Below are 14,654 nucleotides of genomic sequence, written 5' to 3'. Positions count from 1 at the left end.
AGGCTCTAACAGAAAAAGAAGTCTAACAGGGTTGTACTAAAATTTTATATAACCTATACAAAACCTCCATAACGTTTGTGAATGTCACTGAAGGAACCGATGAATATCACATTGAAAAGGGTGTACAACAAGATGATACTACATCTTCAAAACTATTTCCAGTAGTCCTACACAATATCTATACCGCATTGGAAAACAAAGGAAATTCAAATTCTGGGAAAGATTAAACGTCCTATGATCTGCTGCTGATACTGTTCTATTTGAAAATAATACAGAATAACTCCAAATATTAATTAGCAAACTTAAGCTGGTTTGCTCTGAAGTCTATCTAAAATGATGACCGGACAAAACGAGCAACCATCATGAATAAATGGACGTCTGAGAAAAATGTACGCATTGGAAGTACAAAATTACAATGGGTCGCAGGATACATCAGCCTGGGTCAACTTCTAAATATGAAGAGAGACTTAAAACCACAAATATTTTGATATATTAAGTTGGCTGGCAGGCTTACAGAAGACACTCTTCAGTTTTCAAGTGCAAGATGAAGACAATAGTTTCTGACCAATGTATACTACCAGTCATAACATGTGCCTGTAAGAGAGGGACATTAAGCACGTTCATTGTCAGGAAACTCATAGTAGCTCAAAGAGAAATGGAAGGCTCAATTTTGGTTTACACAAAGAAAGATAAAAAGAAAGCAGTAGATACACAACATGTAAGAAATATGTCAGCGACATGATGGAAAGAGTAAGCGCCTGGAAGTGTTAGCAGGCTGGTCACACCACTTTAAGAAAGGATGGCAGATGGTCAAAACAAACACTACACTGGAGCTTGATTCAGCAAAAAAAGACAGAGGAAGACCATTGGACAGATGGGACAGGCTTACGAAAGACAGCTGGATACAAATGGCAATGGGAAACTGAATTTGCACAAACTAAAGAACATGCTGGGATGCTACACTGTGTGTCGACCCATACGCCACATCAACTGACTGGTTTGGCTGATGATTATGGACGGTAATGAACCACATTCAAGACATTTGAAAATTAAATATGATTCCACTTTTTGATACTCACATCCAATGAGGAGAGCAGTGACATATGTGAGGACGGTACTCTCTGCTGATGCAAGAGTCAGCGCAGGCTCAGCAGCTGTGGCATTTAGTTCATCCACAGCCCACTTGAATGTGAAGGGAACAAATACATTGAGCAGCTTGGCACCAGCTAGTAGGCCCAACGCTACAAGCACTCGCTTGCGAATAGCGGCATCCTCCTACAGGTAGAAGACACCTACATTTAGACTAACATACTTTTTATTGGAACAGTACACAAAAAAATAAACCACATAATTTAGAACTATAAATACATACAATAAAAAGTAAGAAAAATAATTATCTAATGCTTCCTTTGAAAAGTTAATAAACACGAATTTCATAATCTTGAATACACATTTGATCACACATTCGTAAACTACTTACACAATGTCACAAATTGTTTCACATTTCTTACATATCACCATTTAAGGCTTCAATCTAGCATCATCTTTGCTGCATCTCTCCACACTAATCTATCATAGTTAGTGTCTTCATTTCTGAATAGCTACTACATCCACTTAAAACTGTTTTCTGTATTCATGTCACCAACTCCCTCTACAATTTTTGCACCCTACACTTCTCTCCATTATCAAATTATCTGTTAGTTGATGCCACATGATGTGTCCTATAAAAATCTATCCCTTCTTTTACTCAAGTCTGACCATAAAGTTGTATTATCCACAATTTGTGTAAGTACCTCCCCATTAGTATTCAGATCTACTCATCTAACCTTGGCAACTACTGAAGCTATTATAGGAACACACAGCAAGCAAAGACCTCAAAGCAGGAGGAGAAATGCCAATATTTGGAGAAATGGATGGTTCCAAAGGAAGAGCTCCCTCAGAAGTGGACAACACAGCGGCCTCTCAACAGATTACAATGTCTTACTATGAGATACTAGGCCAACTATCACAATTGGTGTCTTCCTGGGGAGTCAGTTTTGGAAATATGGTGCTGTGCAGACTAACAACCATGTACTACAGTGTTGTCCCTTTCCAGTCACATGCACCACGAGACACCCTATGAGGATAACACCAAATGCACTACATGTGGCCAATTTCTGGTCAACCAATGTATAAACTGATGTTAATGATCGGTTTCCTTTTGTTCATTATGTACTTTGGACTACTGACAGGATAATAAATATATAAATCTACTGCTTTTTCTGCAACCCAATGTTTCAAAACCTTCTATTACCTCCTGGTTTTTACTGTCTATAATCCATGTTTCACTTGCAGATAAACATGTTCTCCAAACAAATATTTCAGAGAAAGTAACAACTCAATGTTACTGTATTTCTACTTTTGGGAAAAGCTTCTCTTGCTAATGTCAGACCTCTCTACTTTTGTCAACAATGGCTATTTTCAAGCCCATATACGAAAAACCATTACATCTCTTTGTACCTCATTACCTAAGTAATTCCCTGAACACCATTCAACTTAATGTGACTGCAGTATATCATCCGAATTTTTATTGTAATTATACTTCACTTAATCACTTTACAAGACACTGTCTATTCTGACCAACAGAGCTTCCCAATTCTTTGCCATTTCCGACAATTACAACGTTTTCGACAAAGAGTTTTTATTTCTTCGGCTACTTGGTTTTGTAATTGCTTGCTGTGTATATAGTTTGAGTAACATGAGGGATAGGTTACCTCTTAATACCTTCTTAAATACTACCTCTCTCTCATTTCATGTGACTTGTATAAATGCTGTCTGGTTACAACAAATGTAAATGCAGATTAGCCTATTTTCAATCTAAGATAAACTGTAGGACCAGTATTGTCTCACATGTTCCTATAATTCTATGGAGGCCACACTAATCTTCCCTTGGGCTGGCTTATACCTTGTAGAGCTAGCTTACAATAAAATACTGACTCATTTAATTAAGTAAAACTTATTAACTGCCAGTCAGCGTGATACCACTACAGGATTCTCCTCTGAGAATCGAATCCAATCCAATACAATACAATACATCACAAATAAAATGCTGGCAGTGCTAAACAAGAAAAAATATCTTGGCTCTGTAAACTTCCTTGGCATAGAAATTGAAGATATTCATATCGGGTCTCCAGCCAGAACATATCATCATCCAGACACAAAATTTCATCTTCAGGTGAGTAAGCCACTGCACTAACTCATGCAAATTGAAATCAAACTGCAGCAGTGGCTACTTTATGCACTGCCTGCAGATCCACTGCACATGCACGAACGCTACTACCCTAGATCTAGCACAAAGCCTGACAGCGCACCAGTGGTGAAAACTCGTGAACAATAAATCGATATCATACACTGTTGACACCTTTTGATGACCGAAACAAAGACCATTGTTTTTTGAAGAAAAGTTCATTATCTGACAATGTCCTTAAAAATCTTTGACCTGGTGCTGCAGTCCCACCGAGACTATACAGCTTGCCTAAGGTACACAAGCAAGGGGTTCCTCTTCAGCCTATTGTTCGCAATTTGGGTGCTCCTATTCACAACTTGACCAAATATTTAGCATCCATTCTCAGTCCCCATGTCAGAATATGTGAATCTCGTACTTCTAATTCTCTGGTTTTTACTCACTGTTTGAAATCTGTGTCTCAGACCCAAGGATTTGATCATTAGTTTTGATGTGTCACTTTTTACCAGAGTTCCTCTTCAAAGATTCTTTACAGTTAATTGGCAAAAAATTGGATGAAGAAAAAACTAAGCTTTGTTACCACGCATTGACACAATTTATTTTTTATTTAACGACAAATACTTTGAACAAACTGGCTGAGTGGCTACGAGGAGTCCATTATTGCCCATAGTTGCCAATTTGTTTATGGAAGATTTTGAGGACACGGCACTGAAGACTGTGTTCTTAAAACCAACATGTTTTTGGAGATACGTCAACAATACCTTAATGGTATGGCCGCATAGGTGGAATGCTCTGGATCATACCTAGATCATTTTAATTGTCTGCCTCCCAATATTAAGTTCTCAATGGAAGCTGAAAAGGATGGAAGTCTTTCTCTACTGAAGGAATGATGGGACATTAGGACACAGTTTATCGTTAAGTCCACACATAGAGACCAATACCTTTATGCATCAAGTTGTCATCCACTGTACAAGCATAAAGACGTCCTATGTACAGGGTTATTACAAATGATTAAAGCGATTTCACAGCTCTACAATAACTTTATTATTTGAGATATTTTCACAATGCTTTGCACACACATACCTTCTTTTAGGTATTCACAAATGTTTGATATGTGCCCCTTTAGTGATTCGGCAGACATCAAGCCGATAATCAAGTTCCTCTCACACTCGGCGCAGCATGTCCCCCATCAATGAGTTCGAAAGCATTGTTGATGCGAGCTCGCAGTTCTGGCACATTTCTTGGTAGAGGAGGTTTAAACGCTGAATCTTTCACATCACTATGTGTGAAACTTGCCCGCACGCGTTCAACCGTTTCTTCGTTCACTGCAGGCCGACTCATTGATTTCCCCTTACAGAGGCATCCAGAAGCTTTAAACTGCGCATACCATCGCCGAATGGAGTTAGCAGTTGGTGGATCTTTGTTGAACTTCGTCCTGAAGTGTCATTGCACTGTTATGACTGACTGATGTGAGTGCATTTCAAGCACGACATACGCTTTCTCGGCTCCTGTCGCCATTTTGTCTCATTGCGTTCGCGAGCGCTCTGGCGGCAGAAACCTGAAGTGCGGCTTGAGCCGAACAAAACTTTATGAGTTTTTCTACGTATCTGTAGTGTCTCGTGACCATATGTCAATGAATGGAGCTACAGTGAATTTATGAAATCGCTTCAATCATTTGTAATAGCCCTGTATATTGGTAAAAAGAGCTTATGCCATCTCAGATGCAGATAGTTTGACACAAGAACTGGATCATCTACAAACAGTGTTCAAGCAGAATAGTTATAACGACAGTCAGATCTGCTGTGCTCTACAGACTGGACCCTCACGGGAACCAACAGAAGACACAAGCAAATCAGTTGCATTCCTACTTTTCGTGAGAACTGTATCTTCAGAAATAGTAAGAATTTTAGAAAGATTTGATACCAAAAGTGTATTCTATCTGCCAGCTAAGACCAGAGCGCTGCTTGGTACAGTGGAGGATGATTTGAAGAAGCCCGGTAGCACAAAATTCCCTGCCATTGTGGGAAAGCCTATATTGGACAAACAATTTGTACGATCCATGACCAATGCCTGGAGCACCAGCACCACACACATTTATTTCAGCCAGAAAAAATTTGCAGTTGCAGAACATTGTCTTACTGAAGGACATAAAATGATGTATGATGAGACACAAGTGGTTTCCCCTGCATCATGTTATTGGAACTGTGTAGTGAAAGAAGCTTTTTAAATCTGGCTATCTGATGATATATAAACAGACATAATGGACATCCTTTAAGTACGAGTTGGAACCCTGTTTTGTTTGACATTAAAAAGAGTCTTTATTTTGTTTATAAAAAGGTGTCAACAGTGTTTGATATCAATTTATCGTTTCTGTGAGTTTTCAGCACTGGTGTGCTGTTGTCTTTGCACTGGAGGACAGTTACGTTTGTGCATGTGCGGTGAACATACAGGCGATGTATGATGGAGCTGCTGCTTTGGTTTGATTTCATTTCCAGTGAGTTAGTGTGATGGTGGCAAAAGGGGACTGCCAAAATATTGTGTCAAGATGACATTATGTTCCAGATAAGAGCCGATGTGAATATCAAGAAAAAATATCAACTTGCATATTGTGTGATTTTGTCAAAGCTTTAATTGTATAGATCACAAAATCCTAGATGGCAGACTAAAATGTTATAGCATTAATGGCAACCCTCTTCAAGGATGGAATCTTACCTTCATAACAGAAAGCACTGGGTCTCATTACCACACTGTGTCCCAGACATGAAATTAACCACAGAGTGTGTGTGTGTGTGTGTGTGTGTGTGTGTGTGTGTGTGTGTGTGTGTGTGTTGGGGGGATATGGTATGAGAAGTGCCCCAATGATCAGTAGTGGATCCACTCTTGTTAAACTAACATATATGGTCTTTCAATGGCTTTAAAGAGCTGATCAAAAACTGCAATGCCTATTGTTCAAGGGACCAACTCAGTCCTAGCAGAAACTTCAGATGAGGACTGAACACACCTACAAGAGGTTCACAGATAATAGTAATTTTAATTTCACAAAGACTCATGGAATGCTATTTCTACTAAGTTAAACTGGCCAGCTTGCACCAAAAGTAAACAATGTTCATTTATTAGATGAAACACTGCGAGAAATTTCTTGTGCTCTAGTTGGAGAAGTTAAAATGGAATCATCTTGCACACTAATCGAGAAAACCAGCACGCATCTCATGTGTTGACCTAAAGACACAGGTGTTGGTTCATTTTGCATATCTTCAGTCCTTGTTGTCTTACGCATTTGTCTGCTACGGCAAAGCACTTAAATTAAACAAAGTGTTCATTTAGTAGACGTGAGCAACAGAGTAAAATAGATAATGGTACATATTGCAGAAGCCTGTTTTAAGTTCCCTGGAATTTTACATTCACTTCTCACCACATTTACTCCTTAGTGGCTTTGGTTACAGACAATAAAAATCCCTTTCAGCTGTACTGTGATCCCCCACAATAACAGTACGAGATACAGAATAAATTTTAATGTAAACTCTGCCACTTGTCTACGGTTCTGAGTGTGACACGACATTTTTATTAAATAACATGTCCAATCCCCAGGTTTGCATGACAGCAAAAGAATAAAGCTGAATAAACACACACAGTGTAGCAAACAGAAAAGTCACTTCAAATACTACGGAATAGAAGAAATTTAAAAAATCTAAACTGAAAAAGGAAGTTAGAGATTACACTTTTGTTATCCACATCAAAGCAGACAGCAGTGGCAAATACAACTGTGTTCAAGTCAAATAGGACATGGCAATAAAATACCCCTATTCATTGCTTGTAACCACTGAAAGTGATCATCCAACAGCGAGACAGATAACTTTGTAGCGGGTCTGCCGCCTCCATGTTAACACTCCACTGACAGTGTGTGACAAACTTGTGAGAATGGTGTTCAGCACCAGCTTGCATGGACAACACGACGATTTTAACTGTGTGCGTTTTATCACTTGTGTGGATTTTACCACCTGTGTGCATTTTACTGATTGGATTTTTATCAAGACGTGTACATGCGGGAAGTGCCTTTTATGCTTTGACTTCATGTAATGAGACAACAGTTTTATAGTAAGTTCCAGAAAGTACATGGAATACTGCATACTTTATTTGACGTATGTCCACAAAGTAAGTTCTGTTTGGTTATATAAAACAAATGTGTACAGACACAGAAAAAATATTTATTGTACAGAAATCTACAACTGTTAACCTACTTTTCTACATAGCTTCCAAAATTTTGTAGGCACTTGTCATAGTGTGGCACAAGTTTTTGTATGCCTTCTTCACAGCAGGTTGCCAGTTGTGTATTCAATCATGCGGTAACACGTTCTTTCAGCTCATAATCACCGTTGAAGTGTTGACCACCAAAGACAGATTTTAGGTGTAAGAAGAGATGAAAGTCACTAGGAGCGAGGTCCGGGCTGTATGACGGAGGATGATCAAACGCGTACCAGTGAAATTGCCGTAAGAGTTGTTTGGTTACATTCACCGTGTGAGGTAGGCCATTATTGTGGAAAAAAACAATACCTTTTGACAGTAATGCTCGGCGCTTGTTCTGTATAGCACGGCACAATTTCTTAATGGTCTCGCAGTAACTATGTGCATTGATTGATTGGTCTCGTGGTAAGAAATCAATCAGCAAAATGCCTTTTCTCTCCGAAAAAATGTTGCACATGACTTTTCAAGGTGTCAAGATTTGTTTAGGCTTAACCTTTGTTGGGGATGAAGTGTGCCTCCATTCCATTGAGTGCTGTTTTGTTTCAGGGGTGTCATACAATACCCAAGTTTCATCCCCCATGACTATCCGAGAAAGAAAACCATCACCTTCTTCATTGTACTGTGTACTGTGTCAAAAACTGACGTGCACTGCCCATCTGTTTGTTTTTTGTGTTGTTCAGTAAGAGTTTTGGGTACCCAATGCTAGCAAAGTTTTGAAATTTCAGTTTTTCAGTAAGAATATCATGAATTGGTGATTGTAAGATTTGTGAAACTTCCATAGCAAGGGCACTAAGTGTAAGCTTATGGTTGTGCTTAATCTTCTCTTTAACTGTGTGAACCAGTTCATCAGTAACCACAGACGGGCGTCATTCTTCATCGTGCACTTGATCACGTCCTTCACTGAACAGTCTGACCCATCTTCTAACCATTGAATCACTCTTAGCATTTTGTCTGTAAACCTCACAGATTTGCGAATGAATTTCCTTTGGTTAAACTTTCTTTGCATTTAGAAAACGAATCACAGATCTGATTTCACACATGGTGGCATTTTCAATTATGGCTGACATTATAAAGAAGCACTACAATGCACATGTCAACAGCAGCAATCTGAAAATGGCATATATGTCTTCTCCTTGAGTCAAATTAACTGCCACACATGCTCAGAACTGCGATCATAGTACTGCCGAGGACAGAATTAGAAACGAAACTCACTTTGTGGACGACCCTCGTATATCCATCATATGAATTTTAGTCTCCCTCCAGCCCCCCTTATTATCTTTGTTTTCCTATTACATCAGATGATGGCAGCATAAGACTGTTGAAACCAGTCATCTTGGAGTAATACTGCGATCACGACATATGAAATGTGTTCATTTTCGACCATTCTGATTGCCCCACAGCACGTGTAGTGGGTAAAGCAGGTGGTAAGACTTTTTTATTGGTAGAATTCACGAAAATTCAACCAATCTACAAAAGTGATTGCTTACAAATCACGTGAGATACTAGTATGGGATATTTGACAGACAAAGGGTGGCAACACTAATGGCCACAAGTTTGTTTGACCCATGAGAGAGTCACTGAGATGCTGAAGGGACTGAACTGGCAGACTAAGACAGATAGAAACTATCCCCAGAAAGTCTACTAACAATGTTTCAAGAATTGACTTTAATTGATGACTTCTAGGAACATACTACAGCCCCTTGCATATTGCTCCCATAGGCATCATAACGATAAGTTTAATTACTGCACACACAGAGACATTACACAATCATTTTTCCTGTGGTCCATATACGAATGACACAGGAAACAGCCCTAATAACTGGTACAGTGGGACATACCTACTGCCATGCACTTCACGATGGTTCGCAGAGGTTGGATCTAGATAGATGTAACTGCAGTCTAGGTCCATACAGCTACACACTGTGCGTTACCACATAGCAACACCATGTATATATAAGTGGTTTTCTTAACATTGTACATAAATTTACAGTTTGTTGGCAAATAGGAACACCATGCAGTAGAGGGTTAAAAGACATACTGCCTGAGGTTGTGTCTCCATTTTAGACTGAGTACTTGTAATATAGGTACTTCAGTCAGTTGTTCACAGAGCTCACAGGAGTTACCTAGAGCAAATGAGATAAAATAATGTATGAAAATACTGCAGGCTTAAAATAGAACCATCTACAAAAACAACACAGCTTGTTCTTCATTGACCCTTTTATCAGTTCACAAATATAGACAAAAAGCAGAATCTTCTGAAACCTAAAATGGCTCTAAATAAGTATGCATACTGCATGGAATAGTGCTAACTGCTACTGTTACACAAGCACAGGCATATGTATTCCGACAAACTTCAAAAAATAAAAAAGGCAACTTTTATAAATTATTGGGCAAAAACTAATTAATATTAAAGAATTTACAAAATTAATTGCTAGAATTTCAAAATATCTTTTTTCCATAGGTACAAGCAGTACAGAATAAGATGAACAATTAAAAAGTTGCAAAGTATCTAAGATAGAGGTACTGAAGTCTGAAATGCTTGGTACGATTTAATGAGATATTGCTATGAATAAAATATAATTCTTCTCTCAGCTTTGTGTTGAAATAAAAGGAAAATCCTTGAGAAATCAAACAATGTAAAATCCAGGATGGAATGTAACAATATTATGAAAAGGATAGTTGCTACGGACCATATAGCAGATAGGAACAACAAAAAGACTGTCAGGAAGTGAGCTTTTGGCCAACAAGGCCTTCCTCACAAATAGACAACATACGTAAACACAACTTGCACACACATGACACAGTCTCTGGCTGCTGAGTGCCAGGAAAAACATACAAACAATATTGACTAGTTGAGTGTGAGTGTGGGGTAGGTGGGTGGAAGGGCAGGGGCTGATGCTTTAAGATGGCTTTTTCATATTTTTCTTATATAATTCTTAAACTAATGCTCCTAGCAAAAATGTTTCCCTCTACAAAATAAGAGTATATTAAATTTCTTACAAAAAAGGTCATATTCATTTTTTCTCTAGAATTAATAGTTTTCCCATTGCTAAGGGTGGAAAAATGGCAAATTGTTAAACATGGTGTTGTAATAATAAAAAAATTAATGTTTATTGTTGAATAAAGTGGCCTAAGAACAAATATTAAAAGTGTGTACAACATCTAAGCACAACAGAATCTTATTAAGGTATAAATTGCATCCTGCTGGTGTGGCAGGCTGGAGGGGTAAAAGTCTACAACAGGGCCAATGGGATACTTATGCATTTCATGCAGGAAAGTTGTCAGCTCTAGTTGTAAGGGACGATGGAAAAAAAGAAGACGTGTCCACTGTTTACATTATATAGCCAATGAGAGAGCAGCAGGCAGATGAGAGTTTTGAAGGAATACATATGTAAGAAAGTGTGAAACACTACCATAAACAAGGACTATAAATTAATTGCTCCTTGTTTGAGTCACAGTTATTTGAATTGTGCCAGTCTCTCCAAACCATGGACAGTGTCGCAACCCATGATATATTCGAAAAAGCAGTGAACTTTCTCTGTTTTGTGTTGTTACACAGTCTGTGTGTGCAAGCACACTGGGTAAGTGGATCAAGTTTTTTCGTTAAATCTTTAGAGAAGGTATGTAGATCAATGTTCATTAATATATTGAACATGCAACTATTATTAAAAAACACTGAATTAAAAACATTGATCCACTTACTCAAAGTGGCAGCTTTTGCTGCCCTTCCAGATGATTCCTTCCATACAAACCGTTGACTAAGAGTCATTTCACCACCTAATTTGATACATTTTCGTCTCTCTGCAATTAATCCACAAGACATGCACTAACAGTCGATGTTGCTGTGCAGAACTAAATCACTTAAATCAGTCAACTTTATAGTATATGCTGCCATAATCACAAAATATTTCTCTCGATGCTCACTAATACACCAAAAAACAACAAACAAGACAATGGTTTCAATTTCAGAGCTAGAAATACATTGCTTCTGTTCTCACCTTTCTTTGGTTACGTCAAAGAATCATCCTACTCGCTATGCGAAATTGGCCCCTTGCCAACTTATGAGCAGCAGATAAGCACTGCCACAACTGCCGCAGCCCTGATCTATACTTTAGCCAGTGGAGGGAGGTTATTGCACATTCTACTTCCTTCCTTCACAGGTGTGCAAACTGAAGAGCTGGCAATCGAGTCAGCAAACAGCGCGCGCACGCGCGCGCGCGCGCGCCCACACACACACACACACACACACACACACACACACACACACACACACACACTTACGGGGTGTATTTTTCACAAAGTGTGTTAACACTTACTTCATGGAATACAGAAATGAGCTACTAACAATAATAATGCAAACATGGACAAATTCTACTTAAATCTTTGCACACTGTTCTACACTGCTAGAGGGACAACTGTTCCCTAGTTATCCTGTAAGATAGTTTTAGTGTTCATCCAAGAAAGGCAATTTTACCCACCATGAGTGAGTAGACAAAATAAATTCACTGAGCTTGGGTTCATACAATGGAGTTACTTTCAGTTTATTATGTGAGCACTTATTTGCAGTTGTTACATGGCTTATTATTTCAAAAAGCTCAACAACTGAAGCTATCAGCTGTCTACCACAGTGAAGAGCCTGCCCAAAGTGAAACATGCAATCAATATTTATTCGACAATGTCAGTATCATTGTCTCCACTGACAAGGGCCCAAATACTTTTCACAATGTGTGGGGCATGAAATTTATATCTGCCTGAATAGTTTCTAGGGTCCTTTGTTTATGTTTTAGTCAGTACTTAAATCATAGTTTACATTTTAGTCAGCACTTAAATCATAGTGTACGTTTTAGTCAGCACTTAAATCATAGTGTACGTTTTAGTCAGCACTTAAATCATAGTGTACGTTTTAGTCAGCACTTAAATCATAGTGTACGTTTTAGTCAGCACTTAAATCATAGTGTACGTTTTAGTCAGCACTTAAATCATAGTGTACGTTTTAGTCAGCACTTAAATCATAGTGTACGTTTTAGTCAGCACTTAAATCATAGTGTACGTTTTAGTCAGCACTTAAATCATAGTGTACGTTTTAGTCAGCACTTAAATCATAGTGTACGTTTTAGTCAGCACTTAAATCATAGTGTACGTTTTAGTCAGCACTTAAATCATAGTGTACGTTTTAGTCAGCACTTAAATCATAGTGTACGTTTTAGTCAGCACTTAAAGTTTATACGATTTCCATTTTTATCATGAGTGAGAAGTGTGTGACACGCCGTAGGATCGTTAGTTTTGGGGTATGGGTGCTGTAGTTTCTTTCATTGGGGCAAATGTAGTGGCGTGGGAAATGGGGACACAAATGAAGCTCACCAGTGGTATTGTAGGATCTGCAGTGGAGATAGGAAAATACTGGAACAGGAAGGGGAAATTGCAGCTCTTCAAGCTGACCTAGATAAGGCAAGGGAGGATATGGACAGGTTAAAGAGGGAGAAGGGTGAACAGAGGTGAGAAGTGGCAACAGGTAATAGGGGGAACAGGGGGAACAGGCAAAGGAGAGCATCAGACAGCTTTGTCATAAATCTTGAAAATAGATTTGACCTGTTGCCTCAGTCAGAATCGGATGAGCCTCATGTAGCTGAAGCTGTAGAAAGGGCACAACAAGCTTTCATGGACTTGAAAAAGGTAGGGAAATTTGTAAACAGAAAGAAAGTTCTGTTAGGTAGTTCCCATGGTAGAGGTGTTGGCCAACAACAGGAAAATCTAGGTCCAGAGTACCAGGTCACAAACTTTTTCAAGCCTAGTGCAGATCTGGGTCAAGTAACAGAGGATGTAGGTTCTTTATGCAAGGATTTCACAAAGGAGTATGCCGTGGTTATAGTGGGTGGTCTGGGAAACAGCATTGACAGAGACTCTGAATATCCATAGAGAGTGACCTGGTGAATATAGCATCAGCAACGAAGTATACGAGTGTGGGATTTGTGTCTGTGTTGAGACGCCACGATCGACCTCATTTGAACTCTCCTGTAGGGATGGTGAACTTGGAGTTGGAGTGGCTGCTTAGGACAGATATAGGGTCCCATATTGGTTTGATTCCTGTGGATGCTATCGATAGATGGGACTACACTAGGCACGGCCTTCACCTCAATAGGGAAGGGGGAAGGGAAGGGAAAACTGTCCGGGTTGATTGCAGAAATCTTAAGGGGGGACACTGTCACAAGTGGTAAAATACCAGTGGTCACAGTTGTCAGAGGGATGCCTTTTTTAGGATAGGGAAGGGGGAAAGAAAATGAGTTTTAAGAGAGATTGGCAGACACACTCAGTTTAAGAAAACAGATGAACAGGAGTCAGATTTTAGCATACAGCTTCCATTTAAACAATGTTTAACAGAAAGTAATCAGAAACCTCCAGTTCATCTTCGCCAAAGCAGTTATAATCCCATTAGTATACAGTATCAGTTATCTTTATCACACCAGAACATTCCGGGACTCAGAAATAAAGTTGATGAACTACTCATTTGTATCCATGAAATGAATTCATCTAACCAAATTGACATAATTTGCTTCTCTGAACATCAAGTGACCACTGGAATAGATAGATATGTTAGACATTTCAGGATTTAAGCTACTGCTTCTGCAGAGTAGATATGGATGGAGGAGGACTTGCCACATTTATTAAAAACGTGCCATAAATTCAAGAACACTGACATTAATAAATTCTGTTTAGAGCAGCATCTAGAAGCATGTGCACAGAAGTAGAGTTCCATAACAGATCCTATATAATAGTAACTATTTACTGAGCACCTGCAGGAAATTATAATCTATTCATAAATCATCTAGAAGCTCTTTTGGGTTATTTAACAGGAAGAAACAAAGAAACTTTGATTGCTGGTGACTTTAATACAGATTTTCTAATGCAATCTTCCAGTAAACATTTACTGCAGTTAGTAATGTTGTCTTTGGGCCCAGGAAACAACCTGGGGGGGGGGGGTCTCTCTGCAGACATCACGAGACTGGCATAAAATGGGGGTGATACGCGATTACAAGAACTCAGCAAGAGAGTTCTCACAGCCTCTGTCACCTCAATTCTCCAACTTCCTACCTACACGTGGTGACCCTGTTAAGCCGAGCAACTCAGGGTAACCAACCCCAGCGGGAAACTGAGTCAGTGAGCAGAAGTTGGAGGACAGTGGAAGGCAATG

The 14,654-nt window shown here is 39.0% G+C and overlaps 1 protein-coding gene across 2 annotated transcripts in view; it reads right to left on the bottom strand.

Moving 5' to 3' along the window:
* Positions 1-14,654, bottom strand: part of LOC126100284 (iron-sulfur clusters transporter ABCB7, mitochondrial) — an 85,381-nt gene that overhangs the window by 56,019 nt on the left and 14,708 nt on the right. For both annotated transcript variants that reach the window (XM_049910884.1, XM_049910885.1), the window contains exon 3: positions 1,080-1,275. In XM_049910884.1, coding sequence (XP_049766841.1) covers positions 1,080-1,275 — 196 coding nt within the window. The remainder of the gene's footprint in view (positions 1-1,079; positions 1,276-14,654) is intronic.

The sequence above is a fragment of the Schistocerca cancellata genome, chromosome 9 (assembly GCF_023864275.1).
Source record: "Schistocerca cancellata isolate TAMUIC-IGC-003103 chromosome 9, iqSchCanc2.1, whole genome shotgun sequence".
Lineage (NCBI taxonomy): Eukaryota > Metazoa > Arthropoda > Insecta > Orthoptera > Acrididae > Schistocerca > Schistocerca cancellata.
Note: the sequence above shows the minus strand (reverse complement) of the source record. Positions and strands in the feature narration are given on the sequence as shown.